General features: G+C 48.7%; 2 protein-coding genes across 3 annotated transcripts in view; one reads left to right on the top strand and one right to left on the bottom strand.

The window, feature by feature from the left end:
- Positions 1–26,638, top strand: part of CHMP5 (charged multivesicular body protein 5) — a 297,689-nt gene that overhangs the window by 130,162 nt on the left and 140,889 nt on the right. The gene's annotated exons all lie outside the window — the stretch shown is intronic.
- Positions 1–26,638, bottom strand: part of B4GALT1 (beta-1,4-galactosyltransferase 1) — a 64,862-nt gene that overhangs the window by 13,153 nt on the left and 25,071 nt on the right. The window contains exons 2-3 of one of the 2 annotated variants that reach the window (XM_050760790.1): positions 19,592–19,827; positions 4,786–4,973 (exon numbers count right to left, since the gene is read on the bottom strand). In XM_050760790.1, the coding sequence (XP_050616747.1) occupies positions 4,786–4,973; positions 19,592–19,827 (424 nt within the window). The remainder of the gene's footprint in view (positions 1–4,785; positions 4,974–19,591; positions 19,828–26,638) is intronic. The other variant, XM_050760791.1, reaches the window with a different exon arrangement.

Here is a 26,638-nt window from a genome sequence, read left to right as displayed (position 1 = left end):
TAAACACTTTTAAAGTTATTCTTTTTGCTTCTGTAGCGTTTTTTGTGTTTTTTTTTTTTTTTTTTTTTTGAGACGGTCTTGCTCTGTCGCCAGACTGGAGTGCAGGGACGCGATCTAGGCTCACTGCAACTTCCACCTCCCGGGTTCATCAAGTAATTCTCCTGCCTCAGCCTCCCGAGGAGTTGGGACTACAGGTGCCCACCACCACGCCCAGCTAATTTTTGTATTTTTAGTAGAGACGGGGTTTCACCATGTTGGCCAGGACGGTCTTGATCTCTTAAACTCATGATCCGCCTGCCTCGGCCCCCCAAGTGCTGGGATTACAGTTGTGAGACACCAAGCAGGGTCTTTTTTTTTTTTTTTTTTTGAGAGAGAGTCTTGCTCTGTAGCCCAGGCTGGAGTTCAATGGCTTGATCTCCACTCACTGCAACCTCCACCTCCCAGGTTTTCAAGCGATTCTCCTGTCTCAGCCTCCCAAGTAGCTGGGACTACAGGCATGTGCCACCACGTCTGGCTAATTTTTGTATTTTTAGTAGAGACGGGGTTTCACCATATTGGTCAGGCAGGTCTCAAACTCCTGGCCTCAGGTGATCCACCCACCTTAGCCTCCCAAAGCGCTGGGATCACAGGCAGGAGTCACCACGCCCAGCCTCTCTAGAGTTTTTTGATGGTGGGTAGGGTGGGAGGGAGCAGTTATGAGGGTTTTGTCTGTTTTGCTTTTGTATCAGGGCTCAGATGACCTTATATTAGACACAGATATCAAAAAGTATGATCTTCCTCTTTCCACAACACAGCGCTGTTTCCGTGGTTATGTAGAAAGTCAGTCAGTGACAAGGGCGGGCCTAAGCCCAGTTCTTCCTGAGTGGCTCAGGCATCTGCTTCCCCTGGGCTCTGTTCCTGCACATGAAGTCCTTATCCGGGAGCTCCTGGAATCTGAGATTGTTTTAGAGCCTCCCTGTACCCACCCAGTCACAGCCCCCCTTCCACACCCATCCTATCGACCAATCTAGCTTTCATGCTTGCGAAGGCATACTGACTAGAACACCAACCCTAACAGTTGAGGCAGTGTTTCTGGAAATTTGCTAAAATAAAAATTCTTTGAAACTTCGGACTTTATCCTGATTTGGCAAAATGTATAATGATGAACGTACGTTTTAACATATTTTCAAGTAGTAGAGCATCTGGGCTCTCATCCTTCCAAAACTTTTTGTATTTTAATATTTCAGTGGTTATGAATTGTGAACTCCTAAGGGATACAAAGTCAGCACTGATGAGAAATGTCAAGAATCAGGACGTGCCCCAAAGCCTTCCTGTGGGTTCTCTAAAGGCTGTGGTTTTATGTGACTCTGAGTGTAGCTCCAAACCACACCCAGCTCTTTCTGGAATCCAAAAAGACCAAACCCATCACATAAATTAAGGAAAACTCTAACTCAGACTTTGAGGGGGGAAGTCAGCCAAACCATATAGAACATATGAAAATAAAGATGCAATTATTATTTTCAAATATATTCAGGAATTCTGACTGCAAGGATCCTCAAGCAAAGGTCCCTAGGGAGTCTGCTTTAACGAACCTATTCATAATTAGGTGTCATCACTTAGGTGCCGAGTCATCCACCTTTGGCACACCTCGTACTACTGTCCACATTATTAATGTGAGGGTTTGAACCAGAAGTGGCCAGGCCAGTAAGGTTTTTTGATAATCAGTGCTTTTACAGAAATGGCTTCTTAGCTATTTCAAGGGGAAGTACATGCCAAGCTGACATGATTTGGTTTTGCTGTCTCTGCTGCTTTCTCTTCCCTATCTGCCCCAGGCTCAAACCTGCCAGGCTCCTTGTGAAACAAACATGGTGCTGTGGCAAAGAATTAAGGCATCACGGGCCCCTTCATGGTTCACCACCATGCTTCAAGGGAGGAATCAAAAGGGGTCAGGGTATATATCTGTGTGTTACAAGAGAAGAAGATACACACACAGAGAGGGAGGAAGGGTGGAAGCAGGGATGGAAAGGTATAGAAGGACTTCTGAAGAGCCTAAAAGTACGGTTACATTCAAATTTTCCTCCCTTTAAGAATAAGACAACAAGTTAGGAACTTTGATCTGGGAGAAGGATTTCATACATTCCTATATTCCCATCACAGGTCTCACGCTCCCAGCAAGGGAGGACAGGAAGAAATGATGAGAATAAAATGAGTCTGACAGAAAGCTGTTGCATCTCAGTAGGTGCAGTAGTTCATGCCTGTCATCTCAGCACTTTGGGAGGTCAAGGCAGGAGGACTGCTTGAGCCCCCAGGAGTTCAAGACCAGCCTGGGTAACAGTGAGACATCTCTTGAAAAAAAAAAAAAAAAAAAAAAATTTTTTTTTTAGAGTGAAAGGATCACTTGAGCCAGGGAGTTTATGGCTATAGTGAGCCATGATCATGCCACTGCACTCCAGCCTGGGTGACAAGCAAGACTCTGTCTCAAGAAAATAAAATAAAAGAAAAAGAAAAAAAGTTGTATCTAAATAAAGGGCCGGGCGCGGTGGCTCAAGCCTGTAATCCCAGCACTTTGGGAGGCCAAGACGGGTGGATCACGAGGTCAGGAGATCGAGACCATCCTGGCGAACACGGTGAAACCCCGTCTCTACTAAAAAATACAAAAAACTAGCCGGGCGAGATGGCGGGCGCCTGTAGTCCCAGTTACTTGGGAGGCTGAGGCAGGAGAATGGCATAAACCCGGGAGGCGGAGCTTGCAGTGAGCTGAGATCCGGCCACTGCACTCCAGCCCGGGCGACAGAGCGAGACTCCGTCTCAAAAAAAAAAAATAAATAAATAAATAAAAAATAAAGGGTCTACTGTCTACATGGGCCAACCACACTGTACTAGTCAGTCTAAACCAGGGGTACCCAACATAGAGGGTACCTGCAGCACAGCTCCTGGATCTTCAAATTCACTTAAAGCAAGGAAGGCAAGGGTTATGTTATTCAACTGATTAGGTTTTGTTTGTTTGTTTGTTTGCTTTTCCCGAGATGGAGTCTCGTTCTGTTGCCCAGGATGGAGTGCAATGGCGTGATCTCGGCTCACTGCAACCTCCGCCTCCCGGGTTCAAGCAACTCTCCTGCCTCAGCTTCCCAAGTAGTTGGGATTACAGGCACCTGCCATCACACTCGGCTAATTTTTGTATTTTTAGTAGAGACAGGATTTCACCATGCTGGCCATGCTGGTCTCGAACTCCCAACCTCAGGTGATCTGCCTGCCTCGGCCTCCCAAAGTGCTGGGATTACAGGTGTGAGCCACTGCGCCCAGCCACTGACAGGCAATTTTTTTTTTTTTTGAGATGGAGTCTCACTCTCCATCTGGAGTGCAGTGGCACGATTTCGGCTCACTGCAAGCTCTGCCTCCCGGGTTCAGGCCATTCTCCTGCCTCAGCCTCCCGAGTAGCTGGGACTACAGGCACCTGCAACCACGCCTGGCTAATTTTTTGTATTTTTAGTAGAGATGGGGTTTCACCATGTTAGCCAGGATGGTCTCGATCTCCTGACTTCGTGATCTGCCCGCCTCGGCCTCCCAAAGTGCTGGGATTACAGGCGTGAGCCACCGCGCCCAGCACTAACAGGTAATTTATAACACTTTTATGTTAATATAAACACGGAATTAGGAAACAATATGCAAGTTTATATATTTACTTTTAAGACGAAACAATGGACTATAAAGCCATTTTCCACCAATGACAATATGTTTTGGATAATACCCTACTTGGGCATCTGGGCTGGCCTCTTCACTAACGGCATTTTGGCGGAAAAATTTGGGCTTTGTATTTAAGCAGAAGTTTGTGCCCTGCTGGAAAACAGAATCACGTTCCTTCTTAAAGGGCCAAGGGCAGGAGCAGTTCACACCTGTAATCCCAGTGCTTTGGGAGACTGAGGTGGGAGGATCACTTGAGCCCAGCCTGGTCAACATAGCCAGACTTCATCTCTACTAAAAATAAAAAATTAGCTGGATATGCTGGCTCATGCCTGTAGTCCCAGCAACTCAGGGGGCTGAGGCTGCCATGATTGTGTCACTGCACTTCAGCCTGGGTGACAGAGCAAGACCCTGTCTCGAAAACAAAACAGGCCGAGGAACATCTGCTGAGGTATACAAGCTAAATAATTCAGTGGGGAAAAACTATTCCAATTTGCTTTCCAAAACTTGTGGGGCAACAGAAAGAAAAAAGCAAGAAAATACAAAATCTGTTTGGAGCCTAAAGATGAGAGCCCCTCCCAGATGCTAAAAACTGTTCTTAGGCCAGGCATGGTGCCACATGCCTGTAATCCAGCACTTCGAGAGGCCGAGGCAGATGGTTTGCTTGAGCTCAGGAGTTTGAGACCAGACTGGGCAATATAGCAAAACCCTGTCTCTATAAAATATACAAAAATTAGCTGGGCATGGTGGCACATGTCTATAGTCCCAGCTACTCGGGAGGCTGAGGTGAGAGGATGGCTTGAACCCTGGAGGCAGAGGTTGCAGTGAGCCAAGATCACGCCACTGCACTCCAGCCTGGGTGACAGAGCCAGATCCTGTCTCAAAAAAAAAAAAAAAAAAAAAAAAAAAAAAAGAGAAAACTTGTTCTTGTCTGGATATGCAGAGACTACAGGCATTTCTGGTCTCCTCTTTCCATCTCAACTAATACAAAACACCCATTTCTCAGAGGAGGCATTCTGCTCCAGAGCTTAAAGAGGCCACTCCTAGGCTGCCAGGACTGCATTTCCTAGTCAACATATGACAGAGAAACATGGTTACCACGGACTCCGACTCAGTATTTCTTACCTGAATCCAAACTTATCCATTGCAACAGAAATGTGCCGTGGCTGTGAAAAACACCTGTAGGCATTACGGTCATTCATTGGAATGAGGTCCACATCACTAAACACAAAGCAGGTGTAGTCATAGTCCTTCAAGGCTTCTCGAAAGCCAACATTGAGGAGCTTAGCACGATTGAACATAGTGTCTCCGGCCTGGTGCAGAAACAAAAATAGTGTTATCAAATGCCTTAAAGCCTTTGGGCCAAACACTCACAGGGACTGGTGACTTATCCACTATACATGGTCACTAGTAAACCCTTGAGCCTCACTTTTCTGCCCTCACTCTACAATCAACACAGAGTACCAAAACCTCTGAGTCAGCAATTCCCCTCTAGGAATCTGTCCTGCAGAAGGACTTGCATGTGTGTGAATGACTATGAACAACATTGTCACTGTGGAATGTTCCTCACAACAAAAGACTGCAAAAAACAGAATTAGTAGGGAACTGGTTCAATAAGTCATAGTACATCCACACAATGGAATGGAACTGTTAAAAAGAGGCAGCTCTAAAAGAAAGGTGAAAAAGGTATTTAAACACATACATCATTTATTTATATACACTATAAATAAACTCCAGGACAGGTATCCAGGAAACTGGTGACATTAGTTGGGTACCCATGGGACTTTTCAATTCTACCTTCCTTATATGGTTGACTGAGGTTTGATGACCACATTGTGTGCTTTCCATCTACCTGTCAAGCACAAACCTAGGCACCTGAGAAATACAGCAAACCCAACTCAACCTCTGTCCTCACAGTGCTCACCATGGAGTGTAGGAGGCCATCCCATACATACCAGGATAGAAGCAAGGTGCACAAGACAGAAGAGGGACACCTGCTTCAGGGTGCCAACCACGAGGTCCCCAGGCACCAAGTGTGCTGGTGCAAAGGGATTGCATATTTTTATTTTTTATTTTTGAGACGGAGTCTTGCTTTGTTGCTGAGGTTGGAGTATAGTGATATGATCTTGGCTCACTGCAACCTCTGCCTCCAGGATTCAAGCAATTCTCCTGCCTTAGCCTCCCGAGCAGCTAGGATTACAGGCAAGTGCCACCATGCCCGGCTAATTTTTTTTTTTTTAATTTTCAGTACAGATGGGGTATCAAGTTGGCCAGGCTGGTTTCAAACTCCTGACCTCAAGTGATCCGCCCATCTCGGCCTCCCAAAGTGCTGGGATTACACTGTATGTTTTATTTGTCTTCTTTCAGTAAGAATGTAAGCTCAATGAAGGCTGAGATGTTTTGGTTTTTTATTCTCCCAGTTCCTTGAATACTGCTTCTCACACAATAAGAGCTCAGTAAATAGTTGCTGGTTGGCTGAATGAATGAATGAATGAATGGGGTTCAACATACAATGGCAGATGGTAATCCCATCTGGGAAGCTCAACCAAAGAGCCCTGTGAGGGGTCACCACAGGGATCACATTGTTGGGTAAAGTTGGGATTCTGGTCTTATCAACTCCCATGGCCCCAGGTTAGTAAGGACAGACCCAGCACTGACATTGCCACCCCTCACTCTCAGCAATTCACAAAGCCTCCTGCACACACGCTGTCATCCTAAGGGAATCCTCACAACACCAACATGAGGAAACGAACCAAGGCCCGATACTTTGGAATCATTCAATGCTCTTTCCCATCTCTCTTGGGATCAACACAATCAGAGCCCTCTACTTTGGGGAAAAAGTGTGTCATAGGGGCTTCTGACTGGTACACAATCTCAAAAGTGGGATGCTCAAAGTCTTCTCTCCATGCCCTCAAAAGATGACCTGGGCTGGGTGTGGTGGCTCACACCTGTAATCCTAACACTTGAGAGGCCAAAGTGGGCAGATCACTTGAGTCCAGGAGTTCGAGATCAGCCTGAGCAACATGGTGAGACTCTGTCTCTACAAAAAATTACAAAAATTAGCCAGGCATGGTGGTGCACACCTGTAGTCCCTAGTACTCTGGAGGCTGAGGTAGGAGGCTCACCTGATCCCGGGGAAGTTGAGATTGCAGTGAGCCATGACAGCACCACTACACTCCAGCCTGGGCGGCAGAGTGAGACCCCCATCACACACACACACACACAAAACAAAAAAAACCCAAGACTTGGAAACTGGCACTCCACAAGGCTGCCTGTGTGCGTACAGAATGCACAGATGTGCCACAGCCACCCAGCCTCAGGTGGGGAACTCAGGGAAGCAAACTACTTAGAGGAAGAGAGGCACCAGGAAGAGGATTAAGGAAACATTTCACACACAAGAGCTCCTTTTTTAAAGCCCCTGACAAAGTTTTCTAGCCCCGCATGGTGAGTGAAAAAGGAGCCCAAAGGCACACTGTGTTCTTTGGCTGTCCCACAGGCTGAGTTGATTTGGAATTCTGCGTTCAGCTAATTCTGTGTAAGTCATGGGTTCAAAGAAATTCAAAGTTTAGGCTGGGCATGGTGGCTCACGCCTGTAACCCCAGCACTTGGGGAGGCTGAGGCGGGCGGATCACCTCAGGTCAGGAGTTTGAGACCAGCCTGGCCAACATGGCAAAACCCCATTTCTACTAAAAATACAAAAATTAGCTGGGCATGGTGGTGGGCGCCTCTAATCCCAGCTACTTGGGAGGCTGAGGCAGGAGACTCACTTGAACCTGGGAGGCGGAGTTTGCAGTGAGCCGAGATTGCACCATTGCACTCCAGCCTGGGCAACAGAGTGAGACACTGTCTCAAAAACAAAAAAAAAAGTTCAAAGTTTAGAAATTGCATATGAAAATTATGAAGTTGTTGGAATTATTATAATAGAGTATGAATATTCACTGGTGGGGATACCGTACACAAGGCACGGATAAGTGTTTCAAATGGCATTTCGTTTAATCATCTTGACAATCTTATAACAACCCTAACCCCAACCCAGACTTACACTGTCCAACACAATTCAGCCCCATTGAGCACTTTCCAACAAGCAAAGGGAGGTATACCAATAGAGCCTTTCTACATCTGTGCACTAGACCCCCAGGGCTGGCTGCCCAGCTCAGGATAAGACTCCCTTCTCTTGGTACACTCCCCAATAACTGGGGCAGAGGGCTCTTTGAGGCCAGGTCTCTACCATAGGACTGGGCCTACTGCCTTGGCTGTTTGATCTAAGCAGAGGCCTGAGACTGAACTAAGCGTTTTTCCTCTCCCAGGAACTGGAATTTTGGAACCATGAATGAGCACCTCTAGAGCCAAGGCCCATGAGCAATGGCACCGTGGAGGAGAAGCCCAAGAAGCAGACCTGGTTCCAGCCCCTTTTACCATGGGGAGTGCCTCGGCCCTTTCAACATGGTGAGATGCCCCAGTGTCGGGCCCAGACTTAAAACTGGTCAGGCAGTTTTCCAGAGTAACCTGAACTACATATCCCTCCCTTTCTCCCTCCTCTCAGCTTGGCCTCATCTGTGGGATGCAGCAGGACAGAAGGGCCTGGTGCACTTTAGCAGGTGCTCTCACCTATCGGGGGCTGTGGGAATACCAAGCCAGCAGAACGGTGGAGGAGGAAAGTGTCCTCCCCAGGAATGACAGAAAAGTCAAGCATTTTCTAGGCTTGTTTGGGTGAAATGCTGTAACACTGGTGCACACACCTTCTTTGATAAGAAAGACAGGCTCTGGCAAGCTCACCAAGCCCCACCACTCGCAGGAGGTGGGAAGATGCCCAGACTCACTCCTGCCCGCCTCACTGAGCACACTCGTCTGGTGCATCTGCCGCTCCATTTGCTCAAGTAAACATCGATCAAGCACCAAATACACCACGGTGACAGACACATGCATTTTTAATCCCGGGAATGCTGGCTTCTTTACTTATTAGCTATGTGACTTGGGACATATCACACCTCCAGGCCTCAGTTTCCTCTTTTGTGTCATGGGGTAGACAATGTTTTCTACCAACATAAGATTAGGTCCACCCTTTAAAAGCTGGGTTTTTCAGAATTAAGAAGACCCAGCCCGAGGAGGCTGAGGTTGCAGTGAGCCATGACAGCACCACCGCACTCCATCGTGGGTGACAGAGTGAGACCCCATCTCAAAAATGGGGCCTGTGGCTGCCCCACTGCCTGGCAACAAATGTCGGCTACTATCATTATTACAGGAGGAGGCTTTCCCATCCGTCTTGAACAGTCAGACCACTCCAAATGTCTCTTAGCTATCCTACCTGGCGACTCTGCCTTCTGTAGTGTTTGCTTCAAAATTCCTCCCAAATCCTGCTTCTCTGATGAAGGGGAAATTACTAAAAACATTTAAGGTTCAAAGGAATTAGCCTGTGGCTTATATGATTAGAGTTTCTCACAGCAGAAGAGAGTCAGGGGGACCTCTGGAGGCCTGTGAAATGCGTAGGAAGTCACACTTGGTGAAGAGGAGCCAGCATGCTGGGTGCAGGTGTCCCTTTGAAAGACCCAGGTTTTAAAGGGCGGGCCTAATCTTATGTTGGTAGACAAGAGTTACAGTTATCCCTTCCTTCTAGGTCAACTGGCTGCTTTTAGAGGGAGAAGACAGGCCCCCTAAAGAAAGGCCAGAAAACATATAAAATCTCCAAATGATTGAGCAGAGACTGATACAGGACAGGGACTGGAGACAGCAGACAGAAGACACTCCAGAGACATAGACTCTGGAGGCGGTGGTGGGAGAGAAGGCAACTGTAGGAGTAGAGAAAAGCATGCATGGTGAGAGCATTTGTAAAGGCTGTTAAGGAAAAGAGAACAGTCAAGGAACTAGAAGAAATTCCGAATGAGTGAAGCCAGAATGAGACACGAAGGCAGACATGAGCCAAATCACAGAGGCCGGGGAGGAGGGTTAGGTGCTTGTTAAGATACTTAAGCTTTATCTTTACTTAGGTCACAGGGAGCCTTAAACCATGGTTTGTATGTCAAGGAGGGATCTGTGCCCCAATCCAACTGAAGGCGAGGAGACCAGTTACAAAGCTGTTGTATGATTCCTGTGAGGCAACAACCGTGGGTAAGTAGATAGTGCCTCCCACAAGGGCTAAAGGCAGGGGCTCCACTTCCACTTCCCCTTCCACGCCTCACCAGCTCCCTGTGTAAGTACACTACACTTGCAAGCAGCCTTTGTTGGGCCGGGTGAGGTTCAGGACAGGTGCTAGAATCTGGTCTAATCCCCAAGAAAATCCTAACTGTGGTTAAGGAAGGCAAGTGTGGCCTTTCCCTGATTGCAACAGGGGACAGATGACCAACTACAGAAAGTCACGGGCCCCTCTTGTCCAAGTCCCAACAGTTTCTGGAAGAACTGTTCTGTCCAATCACCCTGCCTTCCTTGGATGTCAGGTCCATGTGTGTACATCAGCAGACACATCCCTTGTCCATAACAGCTGAGGGACCAACTGCACCCAGCCTCTCCTGCACCAAAAGACACAGCAGCAATGTGGTTGGAACCATCAACCCAAAGCCAAGACTCAGAATGAGTCAGAATTTCTACATGATAAGAGAGACACTGTTGCTCCCATACACATGCCCTGGCTCTTCATAGAGACACACCCCTCCCCGCCACACAAGAATATAGCACTAAGCTCTCAACACGACAGATCGGACAGATCCGGGGGCAGGTCTGCAACCAGTGGCAATGTTTGCTGAAACACCCTCTGTACGCTTTTCTGTGCCCACTGAGACAATAAGAGGAAGGAACTAGGCCGAGTGGGTTGCATGAAACAGTAACAGATCAGCGGCAGCAGAAGCTCTGACTGGGCATTCCTACAGGCCTAAGTGTGGATCCTGGAACAGTGGACAGCCTGGGAGGTGATCCCCAGAGAATTACTGGAAAGAGCCTGGGATTATACAAATGCTGAGTTTGTGGAGGGCTAATAATATCTACTCACCCATGAGTTCACAGCAGTTGGGCTCTAGTTTTGCTTTTGTTGTTGTTGGTTTTTTGCAGGGGATACAGGATCTTGCTATGTTGCCCAGGCTGGCCTTGAGCTCCTGGGCTCCAGCAATCTTCTCACCTCAGCCTCTTGAGAAGCTGGGACTGTCAGCACATGCCACCATGCCCGGCTGGGCTCTAGTTGTTAACCATAACAATATGGTAGCTCAGAGTTCTCAACAAAACTTGGATCTGGGCCGGGCGTGGTGGCTCAAGCCTGTAATCCCAGCACTTTGGGAGGCCGAGACGGGCGGATCACGAGGTCAGGAGATCGAGACCATCCTGGCTAACGCGGTGAAACCCCGTCTCTACTAAAAAATACAAAAAATTAGCCGGGCGAGGCGGCGGGCGCCTGTAGTCCCAGCTACTCGGGAGGCTGAGGCAGGAGAATGGCGTGAACCCGGGAGGCAGAGCTTGCAGTGAGCTGAGATCCGGCCACTGCACTCCCGCCTGGGCGACAGAGTGAGACACCGTCTCAAAAAAAAAAAAAAAAAAAAAAAAAACTTGGATCTGAGATTTAAACTCTTCACCCCAGTGAGTGAGAGAAATGGGCCTTCGAGGGTTAGGGACCAGGCTATGGGAGTGGTTCTCAGTCAACCAAAGTCACCACTCTCAAGAGTGAGCATACCCTTGGCTCCTGCCACACAGGAACACAGACTGGACTGAGGCTATAAAGTTGCTTTCAGAGAGAACTGAGCTCCTTGAAGAGCCCAACAGGGATTCTGGGTGAAGTGAGCACAGAGGAGACTTTCTTTTTTTAAATGGAGTCTCGCTCTGTCACCCAGGCTGCAGCGCAGTGGCGTGATCTCGGCTCAATGCAAGCTCCGCCTCCCGGGTTCACACCATTCTCCTGCCTCAGCCTCGCGAGGAGCTGGGATTTTCAAGCACCCACCACCATGTTCGACTAATTTTTTCGTATTTTTAGTAGAGACAGGGTTTCACCATGTTAGCCAGGATGGTCTTGATCTCCTGATCTTGTGATCCACCCACCTCGGCCTCCCAAAGTACTGGGACTACAGGTGTGAGTCACCGTGCCCGGCCAGAGGAGACAGTTTTACACCAAGCTCCAAGGAGCCAGCATAGGATGCCTGCCTCTCCCAAGGGCCTGACACACTAAAAACTGGACACATGGCTTTCCGCAGATACATCAGGACAGTGGTGCTAAGCACGTTCAGAATGTTTAAGATACAAGTTGAAGAAAAATACTTAAGAAAAGCTTCTCTTTCAGAAAGCAATTTGGCCATCTGTATTAAAACTATAAAAATGTGTAAACCATATCTGAACCCATAATCCCACATCTGAAAATCTAGCCTGGGAAAAAGATCCTAAATGTGGAACAAACCAACACAGAACAAACTTCAGACTCCAAGATGTTCATTATGGTATTATTTACGCTCATGGAAAATTGGACATTATGTAAAGGACTTCTAAGAGAAAAGACAAGTTAATTATGGTGGAATTCTATGATCAACTACTATGAAGGTATGGAAAGTGATGATGATGAAGACTATGAAATAACATGGGAAGATGCTGATGATAAAGAATTTAAGGAAAAAGCAGGATACAAAAGTTTATACACACACAGCATGAGCTCAACTGTAGTTTAATTTAAAAGAAGTTAAACTCTCAGACCCTGTACGACAGGCTGGCTTCCAGTAACCTCGGCATTTCCAAGAGAGCCTACAGAGGCCCTGGTCTTGCCTAGGAGACCCCAGGGCCTGAGGATGACACATTCATGGGATTATTTACATAGCCTCCCCCTGACCAGTAGGGCCCTGGCTCTGGGTTGATTTGAGGACATGTGAACATTACCAGGGACTGGTGGTGGCAGCGGTGGTGGCAGCAGCAGTGGCAGCGGTAGTTAGGTCAGCATTCCTCTCTCTCTCTCTCTCTCTAGGAGGCGGAGGGTACGGAAGAGAAGGTAGGTGGAGAATAAGAAGCAGATCAGAGAGGAACTCCTCCTTCCACTTGTTTTTTTACAAACAGGATTAACAAGTAAAGGCAAAAGGCCCCTGCTAGAAGGAAAATAAAAAAGAAGAAAAAGAGAAAAGGGTGGATGCAAGGGAGAGAGGTGAGGAAAAGAGAAGCAAACGTCAAAGCTGCAAAGGAAAAGGGGCCCATTCTGATGACCAGTGTTCCAATACAAAAGCAAATTCCTAATAAGCTGTCACTCCTTGTCACAGAGTCATGGGTGAGCAGAAAAAATGGCGTTTCCCAGAACAATATCCATAGAAGCAATTCACTAGCAAATTGAGTCCCCGGGAGAACAGAGAGACACACATCCTAGGTGGGGCACATAGCAAAGGGACAACACTCAAACAGTGATGGCGCAGAGACACTCCCTGGCCTTCCCACTCCCACTCCCACTCCCCACCCCCAACAGGCTCCAAAGGGTCCAAGTGCCAGAAGGAAGGGGAGGCTGCAGGACAGGACCAACTCTACCCCACTCCTCCTGAGCCCTGTTCCCACACACATCAATCTGCGCACTGACAGCTCAGGTAGAAAATGGAAGGCAGGGATGGGGGGATGGTAGAGATGATCAAGATAGAAACCAAACCAATGGGGCCATAAGCCCAGGCAGCTGTCCTCACTAATGGAACAGACCCAGGGGTCTGCTTCTCCCCAGTTGATCTTGACCTTGTATAGGAATCAGCTGCTTGGACCAGTGACAGAGACAACTGCTGAGGTAGGGTGACAGATGCTCTTACTCACTGAGGGTACAAAGGACTATCTCCAAATCCATCGTCAACCAGCCTGGAACTATCACCCCATCATCCTAAAACAGTGCATAGAAGAAAAGGAAACAGGAGAAAACTTCAAAGCCAGACAGAGTCCTCCGGGCAGCTGGCTGAGCCCCCACTCCATTTCTCCACAGCCTTTCAGGCAGGCTCCGGCTCTGCTTCCCAGCCATCACCTTTGGAGCCTTCCCTCCGCAGGCACAACCAGAAGACCATTTGCCTCACTAGGGCGGGGGGAGGGGGGGCAGGTGTGTGTGTCAAAATTCCAAGTGAGACCCTAAAGGTGCTGAGTCCAAAGACCCTAAAGGAGTTTTGTGACCATTAACAATCACAAGGCTAAGGTATCAATAGGTTTTCTGCATTTTTCCTGATAAGGGAGGTCACCCCAAGGACTGTCACAGGCAGCCTGTGCTCTGGTCAGCATTGAGCCGGAAGCTTCGGGGGAGAAGTTTAAGGGAGGGGCCCTGCAAATTCCCAAGGGTGATGACCTGGCCCCACTGGGAACGGAGGCTTCACTTCCAAGAGGCACAGATCTAGGCAGAAGACCAGGAGTAGGGCTCCTGAGACTAGGTATAAACAAAGAGGCAGGAATCCCAGGAAAAAGCCCCATGCTCCACTCACTGACTACATCTGTACTGACTATGCACCAGCTGTGTGGTCAGGGAGAAAGAAGGGAGGCAGACATGAGGGACTGGGAGTCTGGGGGCTGGGTTGAGGCTGGAACTCAGATAATCATCCATTTCCAGAAAGTTCTGAGCAGCCTGGGAGCAGCAGGGAGGGAGAAGTCAGCTCTATTCCAGGGACTCCACAGAGCTAATGAGGTTGGGGAGGGAAGCTTAAAAGATGGCCAGAGACACACCAGGAACAGAAGGGACAGCATAAGCAAAGGCACAAGGAGGGGAGAAGAGAGGTATCTGGGTGGAGAGGGGGAGTCCAGTGAAGTGGAGAGGAGGAGGAAGTGGCTGGAGGTAGGTCGGGGTCTCAGAGGCTAAGCTTGGGCCTTCCGACCATTTAGACCCTTGCCTGTGGGCAGTCATGAAATGCTAACAGGTTTAAAAGAGTAAGTAACATGGTCAGAACTAGAAAAATCCTGGGCAGCTGAGGAAGAACAGAGGTGCCAGAAGATATGCAATCAGAATTGGAGAGACCAGTTCCGTGTACTGGCTGTGGGGCAAAGGGCTGCCACGGTTGTGACAAACACACCTGGCCAGCTGTGCCTGCATTCCTTACTCATTGTGTAATTTTTATGATGGGCAACCCACAAACATCCTGCATTCCTTAATTTAGGGCTAGTGCTGCCAGGTGGCGAACTGCCCTCCCTTCACCTTGAGTGGCTTTACAGTCTCATTTCCGGGTTCGAGTATTAGGAAATGCAGCATACATCCCTGTTTGCTATGGTATCTTCTCCTCCTCCTTCTTTTCTCGCTGCCGTTGAAGTTGGAATGCTGATGCTGTATCTTGACATCCACATCTCAGAGTACAAGGAGCCAAATAGTATTTTCCCATGCTGGTGAGCTAAGGTCAGGGATGGGAGGAGAGGCCTTGAGGACAAAGAGAAACTCTTGTTCTTCTCTATCTCAACCAGGAAAGCCTCTCTCCACTCATTCCTTCAATATCCTTATTTTGAGATATAAGTTATTACGGTAATTACAGAGGCATAAGCCAAATGGGAGGGGTTAACAGCTTACTATAGACAGAGTATGAGTCATAACAACTTGTGAAAGTTCATGCCTGTGTGTGGAGCTTGATAAGTGGCCCCACTCTGAAGAGGCCTACAGGCCCAGGATGGCCTCTGAGTCCTCTGAGATTCTGCCACCTGGCTCATTCCACTATCCGTTATCCTCTGACTCCAAGGAGTCCAAACCAATAGAAGGAAGGGTCCTGATGCCGGCCCTGAGTTGGGGTGCAGCAGGAGGTGGTGGGAGTCATGAAGAATTCACCACCACAGAAGCAGGCAGAGGAAACAGGCAGGACGAATGGAGAGTGCAGAGGCAGGAGTGGACCCTCCCAGTAACGGTTGGTATTTACTGAAGGTTTACCATGAGAAGAATGCCTCACAGCCCTCCCCACCAAGGAGGAAACTGAGGCCTGCAGAGCTTAAGTAGCCTGCCTGAGGTCACTGACTGGAAAATGGCAGTGCCAGGATTGAACCCAGGCAGTCTGAGCACACAACACACTCTTGGCCCTGGATACTGGACTGTGAGCAACACTGAGGGCACCCTGGCCATGAGGAGCATCACTGATGCCCTGAGAAGGCACTAAACCTGGAATCAGATGCTGGGGTTTGAGCCGCAGCCCTGATGTTGTCTATGAGACTTTCAGAGCCTGTCCCTCTCTGAGACTGTTTTCTCATCTGTGACATGGAGCAGAAGTTTCTACATTGTCTGGCCTCAGGGGTCTGGGCAAATCCTAGAAGAGACTGAATGGGAAGCTAAGGAAGTGGAAATGGGACATGGCCCCTACTTCAAGTAGAATGAAACCCTTGTGACCTGCTATACGTGGAAGGTTGTGTAGCATTTCAATGGGCAGAAAGAAATTCGATACTGAAAAGCCTGCTTGGGAACCCCTGTACTAAATGTCTTAGAAGCCACTGCTATTTTGAGCATTCTTTCTGTCTAATCTTAAATGGTGTGTGTGTGAGTGTGTGTGCACGTGTATGTGTGTGTGTGTGTGTGTGTGTGTGTGTGTGTGTGTGTGAATGAAGAGTCAAAATGACAGCAGGGTGTCTGGGCCAGGGAGAAGCTGAGAGGCTATAAAGAGGGCTAACAGCCCATAAGGTTTATTTGCTCAACAAACAGGGCAGAAAGGTCAAAACCAGGTGCTACAAAATCCCTTTCTTCTTCTAGAATATAACCATAAAACGGAGAACACAGGCAGTTCCTAATTTGTAGACAGGATGTGCTCCAAATGTTTCTCCTTCCACCTCTTTTTTTTCAGGGCTCAGGTTTCCCATTACCATTTTATTATTTATTAGGTAATATTCTTTACTGGAAAGGTAGGGCAAAGTTTAAGCATTTCTTGACTTAGTTATCTGGACTCTGACCATATTTTCCCAAAATGATCAATTAGGGTGAGATTGGAGCAGATGATAAGAGAGTAGCTGGGGAAGTGGGAGAAAAAGAGGAAAAGATTATCCTAAGGTAGAAAGTTAACCCTTGGAGGAGAAGGAAAGGATGAAGAGAAAAAAAAAGTATGAGGAAAAGAAAAGATGATACTGACAAGATAAGAAAAAAGGAGGTATATATGTTTGAAAAACCAAAACTAAAATATTCCTGATGCTAAGTTGTGAAGTGGAAAGAGGAGGGAGGATGGGTAGTTCCTAGTGTTCCAGGGAAAGCAGAGAGGCAGTTGGGAGGAGACACTAACTTAGGCCCGCTTTCCCCAAAGTGTGACTCACAAAACACTCATCACTTGAGACAGTTCTTGGAAAAGTTTTCTAGTCAGGCAAGCTCAGGAAACACTTCTGGGGTTACAGTGTACCCTGGGGTACCGAAGGCTCTGCAGGAATGAGACCTGCTTTACATGGTTCAACCCAGCAATCCTCAAGCGTATTTGGCTCCATTTGGGGAAGCACACTTTTAGAGGAGCACTCTCTTAGGTGGTGTCCAGTGTTAGCCAGCACAGCTGTGCCACCGGTCTGAGCTGGCTTGGTTAGTTGTTCTGTCTACTTGGATTGAGGAGGGCAGGAGCATGTAGCTGGTAGAGGACATTCAGAAATCTACTGTGTTGAGCCTGAGGACTATGTAAATTGTATCACAGGAATTTAAGCTGGTGGCCAGATTTTACTGGTCCAATATTTGTTTTGATTTCAAAATAGGGAAGTCTCACATTCACCTAAACTGTAACATATCTAGATGTAGCATCCCACGCTCCAGTCTTCACTGAAAACAGCTACCTCAGTTCAAAAATTCAGCATCATCACTAACTCTCTTTTACCCTCTTTACCCAAGTATGTATTTTTTATATATATATATATATATATATATATTTTTTTTTTATTTTTTTTTTTTTTTTGAAACAGTCAGTCTCACTCTGTTGCCCAGGCTGGAGTACAGTGGCATGATCTTGGTACACTGCAACCTCCGCCTCCTGGGTTCAAGAGATTCTCCTGCCTCAGCCTCCCAAGTAGTTGAGATTACAGCCACCCACCACTATGTCCAGCTAATTTTTGTATTTTTAGTAGAGAAGGGGTTTCGCCATGTTGGCCAGGCTGGTCTCAAACTCCTGACTTGAAGTGATCCGCCGGCCTTGGCCTCCCAAATTGCTGGGATTACAGGCATGAGCCACTGCGCCTAGGCCCAAACATATATTTTAACCTACCTATATGGCACCCAGACCACAGCTGTCTGCCTTCTACTCAGGCAGATTTGTGGGATGCTGTCAGATGCCCTGCTGGATAAGATATGACAGCACTGTATCCACAATACATCCCTCATCTACTGGCATAGCAACTGTCAAGAGAGAGAAACAAGATGCAGCTGGCATGGCTTGTTATTAGTCATCCCTGCTGTCTCCTGGTGATGGTGGCCACCTCTTCCAGGTGCTCGCTGCCACTGCTTTAATAATAGGCTCCTGAATCTTGCCGTCACTGGTACGTGCTCACTGGCATCAGACAAATGTTTCTCAATCACAGGGCTCTTTTTTTTTTTTTTTTTTTTTTTGAGACGGAGTCTCGCTCTGTCACCCAGGCTGGAGTGTGGTGGCCAGATCTCAGCTCACTGCAAGCTCCGCCTCCCGGGTTCACGCCATTCTCCTGCCTCAGCCTCCCGAGTAGCTGGGACTACAGGCGCCCGCCACCTCGCCCGGCTAGTTTTTTGTATTTTTTAGTAGAGACGGGGTTTCACCGTGTTAGCCAGGATGGTCTCGATCTCCTGACCTCGTGATCCGCCCGTCTCGGCCTCCCAAAGTGCTGGGATTACAGGCGTGAGCCACCGCGCCCGGCCAGGGCTTTTCTTAAATGAATACTTGTTGGGTTACAGTGACCTGCACTTTGCAGGACATTTACCTATTCTCTCTTGCATTCTCCAATATTCTTTCAAGGTGACCCATAACTGCGTGGCTGACTTGCTTGCAGGTGTTCATAGGCCCCCGGTCTGTACCTCACTTGGTCAAATAATTCAAACAGCCTCAAGGGGTTTGCCCACCACCTGCTGTCCTGCTTCAGTTTCCTTATAACAGGGCTTGTTCTGCTCTCTCCTGCCTCACAGGCTTAGCTGTGACACCTGGCCTCAGAGCTTCTGGTGCTTTCCTACCTCAGCGGGCATCTCGATTTCCAGGAACATGCAAGGTTCCTTTCTGCCTTGAGGTCCCTGCTCAATGGCCCTAGCTGAGAAGCCCATCTCCCTGCAGACTTTAGAACCTAGTTTATATCCTAGTCCTTCCAAGCCATTGCTCTCTCTCCTTCCTCTGAGCTTCCATCCAAGCAGGCTATTTGGGACTGTTAACAGCCACCATCCCAATTACAGGTGGGTTTTCGGGACAGGGCAGGGGATCTCCCTGTTAACACAGCATCAATTCCCCCCAGGGGAGGGTCCCCCTTTGATGGAAGCAGTAAACTGCCAACAATCCTCCTACGTAAAGCAGAGTTTATCTCAAAATGAAATGGACATTGGGCTTTGTGGAAATGGGCGTACTCAGACTCTTCAAATGAATTTCAATGAAATTGGGTGCCTAGAGAAGTTAGATGTGTCATTGCACCTAGGAGGTTACAGTCTAAAGACATGAATTTTAGGGATAATCTTGAAATATCAAAGTTATATACTTGGTGGATAAACTTTGAAGTTACCTAAAAGTCTGATATCTAAATGATGGTTTTATTTTTAAAAGGAAAATACACAACTACACAAACCCAGGGAATAATCAGTGTTTACTTTGGAATAATTAGGGTTGTCTTTTTTCCCAATTTTGCTAGAAGGCTACTTCCAGAAAACAAAAACAGAACAATGAAAAACTCCAGCATTTCCTGTGGCTAACAGAGTTGACAGCAATAGGCAAGCACACTGTTTTGCGTTTAGCTCATCTGCACTGGTGGTGGTTGGGGGGCTGGCTCCTTGCTGTAAGTGCCAGGTGTCTGTGAAATCACTCCCCTTCCCCTGCCCTCATTACACACACATCTGATACGCAGATGCACGCACACACACCCTCTCTCATTCCACCTTCCCAGGCCTCACCTGGTTGATAACATAGATGCCGTAGTCCAGCTGCTGGCGCTGCAGGATGGGGTGCAAGTAATACAGCCAGTACTTGAGGTGCTCCTGCCGGTTGCGGAATGGAATGATGATGGCCACCTTGTGAGGAGAGACGCAATCCCTGGGGGTGTAGCGGCCACCCATCTTCACATTTGGGTTCTGCTTCGCCACGAGCTCCAGGTCCACAGGCATGTTAAACTCAATCAGCATGGGGCCCACTAGAGAGGTGGAGGAAGGGAGAAGTTAGCAGGCCACAGGACTTGCCACTGCTCCACAGGCTGCATCAGACGGCCAGGCTGCAGCTGCAGAGGAAAAGTCTCCTCCTGGGAGGCAACGTGGCCACGGAGAGGGCCCTCTTGCCCAGCATCAGGCACTACATCCAGCACTAGGTGACCAACCATTCCCAGAAATCCCCTTCAGTGTGGGGCAAACCTAGATGGTTGGTCAATCTGTGAAGCACTCGCCTGCCCAGAACCCTCCCCGCTCCGACTCCACTGTAAAATGGAAATAATTTCTACCCAGAGTTCCTGATAGGCTGTTGTAGAAATCAGTGATCATGGATGAGAAGGCAGTTTCTCAAAACCCCTGAGATTGAGACTTAGCTCTGCCACCTCCCAGCTGCGTGGCCTTGAACAAATGACTGACATCATCTCTCTGATTCTAGCCTAAGAATGGGGAAGGATGTGTGTGTGTGTGCACACACATGTGCACACATGTACGTTGGAGACATCAGCGTGGAGGGAGTTAGCTCCAAAGTGGAAGGTAGCAGGAGTGGCATGAGTGACCATGTCTCAGGAAGGGACTCGATGGAAGGTGAACCAAGCTCTGGGAGGGATGGAGGCAAACAGACCCCAGAGGAGACTGAGGGAAAATAAAAGAAATAGCTGGAAAGAACACAGAAGAATGCTTAGTAACAGAGGGGATAAAGCAACAAAGAGGAAGAAGAAGTAACAAAGAGGGAGGGCTGACTCCCAAGTTTCTGGCCTAGAAGAACATGGATGCAGATGAGGGAAGTAAGTTAGTATGAGAGTGCTTCCCTCAGAAGAAAATTGGATGAGGTGCAGATTGCGGATTGTGAGGTAATGGCAGGTGGGAAGAGGGACAAGGAAAAGGTCACATACAAGGTATATGGTACGCATGGTACAGTCCAGGCAACACAGGGAACCAAAGCTTTGCTGAGAGTCAAGAGCCAACACTTGAACCCAGGCTCCCCACACTCTCTGCAGACTAGACCTCCTCAAAACGAGTTCCAGAAAACATTAGACCCAGCAAGATGCTTAGTGGAAAAACACGTCCTGTGGTCAAATAAGAATGGGAACGCTGCATTTTAAATCCTGCTTCTGCAAAGTCACGACACACACCAAAGGCTCTGAGAAGTTGTGCAGTCAAAAAAAACCCCTCCGTTATATTTAACCCACCATTTCCCAAACTTATTTGGCCACAGAACCATTTTTCCAGGGAACACACTTTGGGAACTGTTACTCTAGTGTAACCGGCTTCACCTGTGAAGCAAATGAGCCACAAGAACAAAGGAAGGAACCCAGGGAACAGGTAGCAATACCAACCAGAAGCACAGATCAAAACCTGAAACCCGCCCAGGGCCAGTGAGCAGGCCTCAGCCTGCCCTGTTTATCAATAATGTGTGGCTCTCCGAGCACCCCCTACTCCCGGAATCACTCACCCTTCTGAATTGAACAGGCTGAGAAAAACAGCTGTGGGCCTGGTTCCTCTCACCAGATAGCTGCCTCTTCCATCCCCTTCCCCAGTACACCACTCACATCTTCCCTCCCTCCACAGCTGACCCAGGTCCACCATCACAGGACCTGTTCCCATTAGTCCGTTTTCTTCTGAGATACAGCCCTGACCATGTTAAACTTTCCCACTAAAATCTCCAATGGCTCTAAGGCTGTGTGACCCTGCACAAGGGAAGGCCAAGGCCCACAGCTGAGCAACAGGCCCTTCAATGTCAGCTCTGTCTGTCTCCCTCCCCATCCCTTAAGCCATGCCTATCCACACTTTTCTCTTTGCCAGAAATGCTCTTCCCCCTCTCCTCTAACCAGCAAACTTTTGCATTGAGAGGCCTCAACCAGGCTTGGTCCTTTTACTCTCTGTGCTATCACAGAGCTCAGGCAGCAGACCCTCTGGGGCAGGGAATAAGATCCTCAGGGCTCCCTCTATGAAGCCCTGCTCCCTCTCTCTGGCCATGCACCTACCTCCTGGAGGGACAGGGGCCTTGAAGCTCAGTCCCTTGTAAGACTGCCTGCTGAGCCAGCTCCCACCTCCCAGGGTGCCCTGAAGTGAGCAGGCATTGTGCTCTTCAGAGAAGACCAGGACTTAGCCAGCGATCACCCTGGACAGGTTTTTCCCAAACCTATCACCAGAATTGCTTGAGGAAGTTAGTACAAATACAGAATCTCGGGCCCTTCCCTTAGAGAGTCTGTGGATTTTGGGAAAGACCTAAATGGCTACCTAACAAGGAGTCCAGATGATTCTCACTGGGCAAGCTGGGTAGTAGGGCTCTGATGGGCCATGTGATGGGCATCTCTGATGTCAAGCTTTAGAGCTTTCGGGCAAAGAGGGCCTTCGGGGATTCCCACCATTCACACCCTTCCCCACAAGGTCGGCCAGGCCTGGGCTGCCCAACACCCAACCCTGGGCAAAGCCCCCTGGGGGGCCCTGCTGCACAGTGAACTTGTGAAAAACAAGAAAAGATCTGTCACAGGGCTCTTTTCACTTCAGAGGGCCCCCACAACATCTACAGCCCCCACCCCACCTTTGGTTCTGAGGATGCTGCTAAACATAACCCCATTTTGGGGAACCCAAGAAGCACCTGGGCTGTCACCCTGCCGACTTGCTTGTATCTTCTGAAACCCACCCAGGAAACAGGAATTCACACGTGGCCTGCCTCGCTTCCGCGGGACAGACACCTGCAGGCTGGAAAGTGTCCTGGTGTTGCCCCATCATGCGTTTCAGAAAGGTGGTCCTGAAGTCAAGAGCCCCAGACAGGAGAAGAGATGCCTGGGCCCTGGTCCAGCTCCACCAGTGACTTTCCAGATGATCTTAGGTATCCTGAGAGTGGAGAGTACAGCCACTCTCAGGGTACTGGTTTCCTCATTTGTAAACTGCAGGGATTGGATTGGATGATCTCTAAGGTCTCAGAACGCCCTGACGTGCCCAGTGACACTTGGTAAACCAGGAGGAGTGCAGGGATCCAAAGCGAGACCTTTAGACAAATCCTTGCTCTCACCTTCCCTGCCCTCAGCATGAATGTCCAGGCAGACAGGAGACGTAAGTGTCCCGCATAGGAGAGGTAGAAAGAAGCCTTGATCACCAAGCATCATATTTACCTATGCCTCCTCTTACCACAATTCCCAGGCTTTCTCAGCCTCTTTCTTGGATGTCCATCTTTGTCCCCTTCTCTTCTCACTCTCCCTACACCCAGGTATTTAGTTTAAGCACATGACAGTTCCCAAACCTCTGTTTCCATCTCATGTCTCTCTCCTGACCTCACAGCCAACAGAACATGGCTAGCCATATGCCATGGGCACCTTAAACTCAACCTGCCCCAAATGGACTCTCATGCAACCCCATCACCATCGCCACCTACAGCCAGACCTGCTTCTCCTCAGGATTCCCTCAGCAACTGACACCACCATCTCCCCAGGGCAGAAGCTGCTACCCTGGTGGTCCATCTTCTATTTTTCCTCCTCTCTCCCCAACCCCAACACACACACTAACACTCTCTCACCCTCACATACACACACACGCCCACTCACTCCCATGCCGGGGGTGTCCACAGCATGCTGACAATCCACAGAAGCTGATCGAGTACCAAGCCAGAGAGTCTTTACTCTGAAATGTCAGTTAAATACAAATTTGCCCAGTGATATGTGTCAAGACCACTTTCAATTTGTTTCAATTGATACTTTCTGGGTACCTACTGTGTGCCAGTCCAAGGAGGACTGGGTTGAGGTAGGGAGGGAGGATGAACAAGACAAATCCTGCCTTCCAGGAGCTCCCTGCTGAGTGTGTGGCAGAACCTAAATGAAAATTACCCTGGTTTAAGGATGGTCAAGGAGCTTACTCCTCCAATGGCTCTGTGCAGAGCTTTATCACTGAACAGCCTCTTCTCGCTCTCCTGCTCCCTTCTGAACTCGCTGTGCCTCTTGCACAACTCCCATCGTGCTTCCAACACATTGAGACACCTTGACTCCCAATTCTGCCCTTCTTGCCCAATCTGGTAAGTTTTTCTCCACCTTCTCTCTCTGAAGCCTCCACAATTCTAAGGATCTTGCAGCTTACACCTCTGAGACAACAGACAGCAGCCCCAGACCTGGAATTGAATGACTAATTGGGTTGAGTGCCGGCCAGGAGGCCTTCTGAGTGCCCTGCACACCTCCTGCCACACTGCAGGGGCCATGCTCTGCTACACACCTGGCTCTGTCCCAGTGAGAAACTCCAGAGAGCTGAGACTCCAGGAGGGCAATGACTACCTCTGTTCAGAATCATGCAGACCTGCGACCAGGTTTCAGATCCACTGCCTGGGGTCGCAAGGAGAGGCTCTGGGAGGAGGCAGAGGGCTGAGGACTTCATGACAGTCCTCAGGATGAGCCAAGGCGCCCTTGCTGTGTGGCGCATGGCGTGTGCTACCACACGCTCTCGGCCCCGCTGGGCTGGCTTGTGTGTTTTCTTGGCTCTGGAAGCTGGGAGGCAGGGTTACGTAAGCAGATGAGCAGATGTAAGCTGTCCTCGGCTCCCCCAGCTCAAGCCCCGCCACGTGGGCCTCTCGGCTGGGAGTCCAGGTCATGGCCTTGCATGTAAGTCGCTCAATAACTTCAATGTGTGAGCTCAACTCAGACCAATTCCACTGCTCCCCTGCCTGGCACAGCAAACCCAAACACAAATATGCCCCTCCATCAAAGGCCCTGCTAATCTAAGCCAACACCAGCACAGACTCCTGACTGGTTTTCATGCTGGCTGAAGCACTAGTTCAATCCTTTAGCCTCAGCAAAACAGGCTGAAACATCTAGTCACTGCTTGTCAACTGATTGGCCAGTGGGTGGAAAGAAGCATTGGCCTGATGCTTTATTGTGACAATGTTTCACTAGCCCAGGAATGAAATCATAAAAGTAAAGACCATGAAGGTGTTTTTCATTAAACTAAAGGCAATCAATGTATAGGAATGCCCTTTCTTCCAAGATTAAGTGCTTCTTACTCTTTGAATATTAAAATGTCCTTTCTCTTATGAAATCATCATGGTAGATTTTCATACTGGACTGATTTTTTAAATTTAATTAAAAAAAAAATCCTTCCTTGGCAGCCATGGGGTCAGGACTCTAAGTTTCTTTTGAAAATTTCCTGGACAGGAAATTCAAGTATTCAGGAAACATTTGGGAACACGTGGAACTAGGCAGTGCCTAGAGCTCTGTGGTTCTGAGAGCTGGGATGTTGGAATTTCCTCCTGGGTCTCAGACCTGACAGTACACTGCACAGTCCCTCTTCACAAGCCAGCTCCCCCACCAGTGCTGCTCCACAGGCTCATGTGGGTGGGCCGCTTCTCTCTGTACCAATCTTCCAAAGGCCAGGTGCGCACCGCAAGCTGAGCCAGGCATTACCACCAAATTCCCCAGCTTGAGAAAAGATTTGCTTGCAGCATTCTCGTGAAATCACGGTGCCCCTTGAGGTCCCTTGGGCTAGAAATGAGAAGCACCATTTACTGTACGTGGCTCACCCGTCATTCCGGGAAGAGTGCAAGCTCTCTAAGTCTCCAAGGGCTTCAGTATCACCAAATCTAACAGCTGCCTGGCCTTAGCTCAAACATCACCTCCCCTAGGAAGCCTTCCCAGACCACTCAAGGTTCGTTCTTAAGCACTTCACCCACATCCCCTAAGCATTCACAGCACCACATTCATTCATATTCAAACATGTACCCAGTTAGTATGTATCACGTACCAGGTGATACAGGGCATGCGGGGCCGGGGGTGGGGGAGCGGGCAGGCGGCCGGGTGAGCAAGTAAAGAAGAGGTCTTTGAGGCTGGGTGTGGTGGCTCACGTTTGTAATCCCAGCACTTTAGGAGGCCGAGACAGGCAGGTCACCTTGAGATCAGGGGTTGGAGATCAGCCTGGCCAACATGGTGAAATCCCATCTCTACTAAACCCCATCTCTACTAAAAATACAAAAATTAACGGGGTGTGGTGTAGCTGTAATCTCAGCTACTCGGGAGGCTGAGGCAGGAGAATCTCTTGAACCTGGGAGGTGACAGCTGCAGTGAGCTGAAATCACACCATTGCACTCCAGCCTGGGCGACAGAGCAAGACTGTGTCTCAACAACAACAAAAAAAGGTCTTTGCCCCTAGCAGTCAAGGAGACCAGCAAAGCCAACAGTACTGGGTGAGTGTGACAGGTAACAAACAACAAGCTAAAACTAGCACAGAAGAAGGGGAATCAACCAGGGGTCAGGGAAGAGAGTCAAGGAAAGCTTTGCAAAGAAGCAGCCTCCATCAGGACCCCTCAGTCCTCTTGGGAGGATTCATCACAGAGCTGTGTCCACTTGGCTGCCATGCACACGGGAGTACACCAACAAATCCTAGTTGTGTGGGTGACGCGCAGCTATCCTCTCCGCTTCTCTGCCACCAGCACAAGTAACAAAGGTTTCCATAAACCTACAAGAAAACTTGACAGAAGAGCAGGGGATGGAGAGTCACCAGAAGGGACTCTCGATTCTCATGTGAAGCATTTTTCACTGAGTTTCAAAATCTAACTCATGAAGGTTTCAAAGGTGCAGGAAATGATTTCTTTTTTTTTTCTTCTTTTTGAGACAGAGTCTCGCTCTGTCGCCAGGCTAGAATGCGGTGGCGCAATCTCGGCTCACTGCAACCTCTGCCTCCTGGGTTCAAGCGATTCTCCTGCCACAGCCTCCCGAGTAGCTGGGACTACAGGCATGCACCACCACACCCAGTTAATTTTTGTATTTTTAGTAGAGACGGGGTTTCACCATGTTGGCCAGGATGGTCTCGATCTCTTGACCT

Source organism: Macaca thibetana, chromosome 15 (genome assembly GCF_024542745.1).
Source record: "Macaca thibetana thibetana isolate TM-01 chromosome 15, ASM2454274v1, whole genome shotgun sequence".
Classification (NCBI taxonomy): domain Eukaryota; kingdom Metazoa; phylum Chordata; class Mammalia; order Primates; family Cercopithecidae; genus Macaca; species Macaca thibetana.
Note: the sequence above shows the minus strand (reverse complement) of the source record. Positions and strands in the feature narration are given on the sequence as shown.